Source organism: Poromitra crassiceps (assembly GCF_964638095.1).
Source record: "Poromitra crassiceps genome assembly, chromosome: 21".
In the NCBI taxonomy this organism is placed as follows: Eukaryota; Metazoa; Chordata; class Actinopteri; order Beryciformes; family Melamphaidae; genus Poromitra; species Poromitra crassiceps.
This window is the reverse complement of record NC_139638.1, coordinates 15798517-15801016: the sequence shown is the minus strand read 5'-3', so window position 1 is coordinate 15801016 and position 2500 is coordinate 15798517. Positions and strand designations below refer to the sequence as shown.

The 2500-nt window shown below is 53.2% G+C and overlaps 1 protein-coding gene across 1 annotated transcript; it reads left to right on the top strand.

The window, feature by feature from the left end:
* Positions 1-480: 480 nt before the first annotated feature.
* Positions 481-2208, top strand: LOC310795285 (60 kDa lysophospholipase-like; the record flags this gene model as incomplete). Its single annotated transcript, XM_083657340.1, has 1 exon — positions 481-2208. The coding sequence occupies one exon, from the start codon at positions 481-483 to the stop codon at positions 2206-2208; it is 1728 nt and encodes a 575-aa protein (XP_083513466.1).
* Positions 2209-2500: the final 292 nt, after the last annotated feature.

The following is a 2500-nucleotide window of genomic DNA, read 5'->3' as shown; positions in this document are numbered from 1 at the left end:
TGAGAATGTGTTTATGGTACAGATTTGATTGATGGTACAGATTTGATAGTGAATAATCAGGTAACTGGCAATAATCTGATTTCCACGTTCACATGCACTTAGTAAATAGCAGGAACTCACCTCCTACGTGAATGGACATAAACCTGATGACTCAGAAGTTATCTAGGTGTGTTAATCGGTTTTCTCATAAAGGATGCTGTTTACATGACGCCTGACTAATCAGGTTACATCGGAAATCCGATGATAAGCGGTTTATTAGTGTGCATGTAAACGCACTGATTGATGTCATCAGTAATGTCACATCGAGCCTATAAAAGGGCGTCCCCTCCTCGGTGTCGGACAACGTGACATCTCTCTCTCCCGTGCTCCGTCTCACCACATTGAGCAGACGGGACGTTTTTCATTCGCAAACTAATCTGAACGGTGGAAAAGCGACATTCCGAAGGAGACGCAGCGCGCCGATCGAGCTGCAGTAACGCCATGAAGTCCGCTCGACGCATCGTCTCCCCGTGTGCCGAGGCTCGAGTCCTGGTGATCAACACGGGAGGAACCATTGGAATGACGCTTCACGATGACGTGCTCGCCCCGTGCGCCAACACTTTTGTTCAGAGTCTGCGCAAGATGCCTAACCTCCACGATGAGCAGTATGCCCAGCAGACCTGCCTGTACGATTACTACGACCTGCCTGAAAACACCCTGGTGCTGCCGCTGAACAAAGACAAGAAGAGGATAGTCTACTCCATTTTAGAGTACTGCCCCCTGCTGGACTCTTGCAATATGACTACAGACGACTGGGGTCGAATCGGAAAGGACATCGAGAAGAACTACGAGAACTACGAGGGTTTCGTGGTCCTCCACGGCACAGACACCATGGCTTACACAGCCTCCGCCCTGTCCTTCATCTGTGAACATCTGGGCAAACCGGTCATCCTCACCGGCTCACAGGTGCCCATCTATGAGATGAGGAACGATGGGCGAGACAACCTGCTGGGGGCGCTGCTGATCGCCGGGCAGTTTGTCATTCCGGAGGTGTGCCTGTATTTCCACAACAAACTCTACAGGGGCAACCGTGTGACCAAGGTGGATTGTGGAAGTTTCAACGCCTTCTGCTCGCCTAACTTGGCTCCTCTGGCCGACGCTCAGGTGGAGATCAAAATCAACTGGGACACGGTGTGGCGGGCCAACACCACCTCAAAGTTCCACGTCAGCACGGAGCTGAACCGGAACGTGGGCCTGCTCAGGCTGTTCCCAGGCATCACGGCCGCTACCGTGAGGGCTTTCCTGCAGCCGCCCATAGAGGGCGCTGTCCTGGAGACCTTCGGCAGTGGGAACGCCCCTGAACGCGCTGACCTGCTGCAGGAGCTGAAGGAGGCCACCGAGCGCGGCGTCCTCATCATGAACTGCACCCAGTGTCTGCGGGGGTCCGTGTCCACGTCTTACGCCACTGGCAAGGTTCTGATAGATGCAGGGCTGATCTCTGGCCGTGACATGACCCCAGAGGCTGCGCTGACCAAGCTGTCCTACATCTTGGCCCGGACGGAGCTCGATCCAGAGGCCAGGAAAAAGATGATGGCCCAGAACCTGCGAGGTGAGATGGTCGCTGACGTGGAGGGAGCCACCACGCTCTCCCTGACCGACAGCCGTTTCATCCAGGTCATCGCCAAGGCTCTCAGCATCAGCTGCAAGGAGGAGCTGGAAGCCGTGCGTGATGCCCTCACACCCGCACTGAACTGTGCTGCTGCGAAGATCGGAGACTTAGAGGCCTTAGAAGCCATGAGGAAAATGGGCAGTGTCCTGAGTCTAGGTGACTACGATGGACGCACGCCACTACACATTGCTGCATGTGAGGGACATCTTCAAGTGGTCCAGTACCTGTTAAGTCACGGGGCTACGGTCTACGCTAAAGATCGCTTTGGGGACACACCTCTATGCAACGCGGTGCGCTTTAGACACAAGGATGTAGTGAAGCTGCTGAGGAAGACTGGAGCGCACTTCTCCAGGGAGGAGCTGGAGGAAGCAGGCACACAACTATGCAGCCTGGCAGCCAGTGGTGACCTGGAAGGTCTGGAGATGTGGAGCCTAGCCGGAGCGGATCTGAATAAACCAGGCTATGACGGACAGACGGCAATAAGAGTGGCCCAGGCTCTCGGTAAGAAGGAAGTGGTGGCATTTTTACGGCAGTTCATAACCGACTACACTGCCCTCTGAACTGACACCACCTGAGCCAACTGGACCCGTCCTCCACCTACTTTCCCCTTCCAAGCTATTTCACTTGACAGACTTCTGCATAAGCCTGTAGAATTGCATACTCCTTTAAGCCATATTTAGTTTCTGTATGTTTTGCCTCATATACAGTAGCTATATTGTCCAGTAACGATGTGGGTCAACCTCACTAATTGCAACAAAACCAAACTCAATGGATTTTGTGTCCTCGATGTGTGAGAAATGAGAGAGAAAAACGCTTAAGGAATCCTATGAGGGGAACGTTTATAAAAATCAC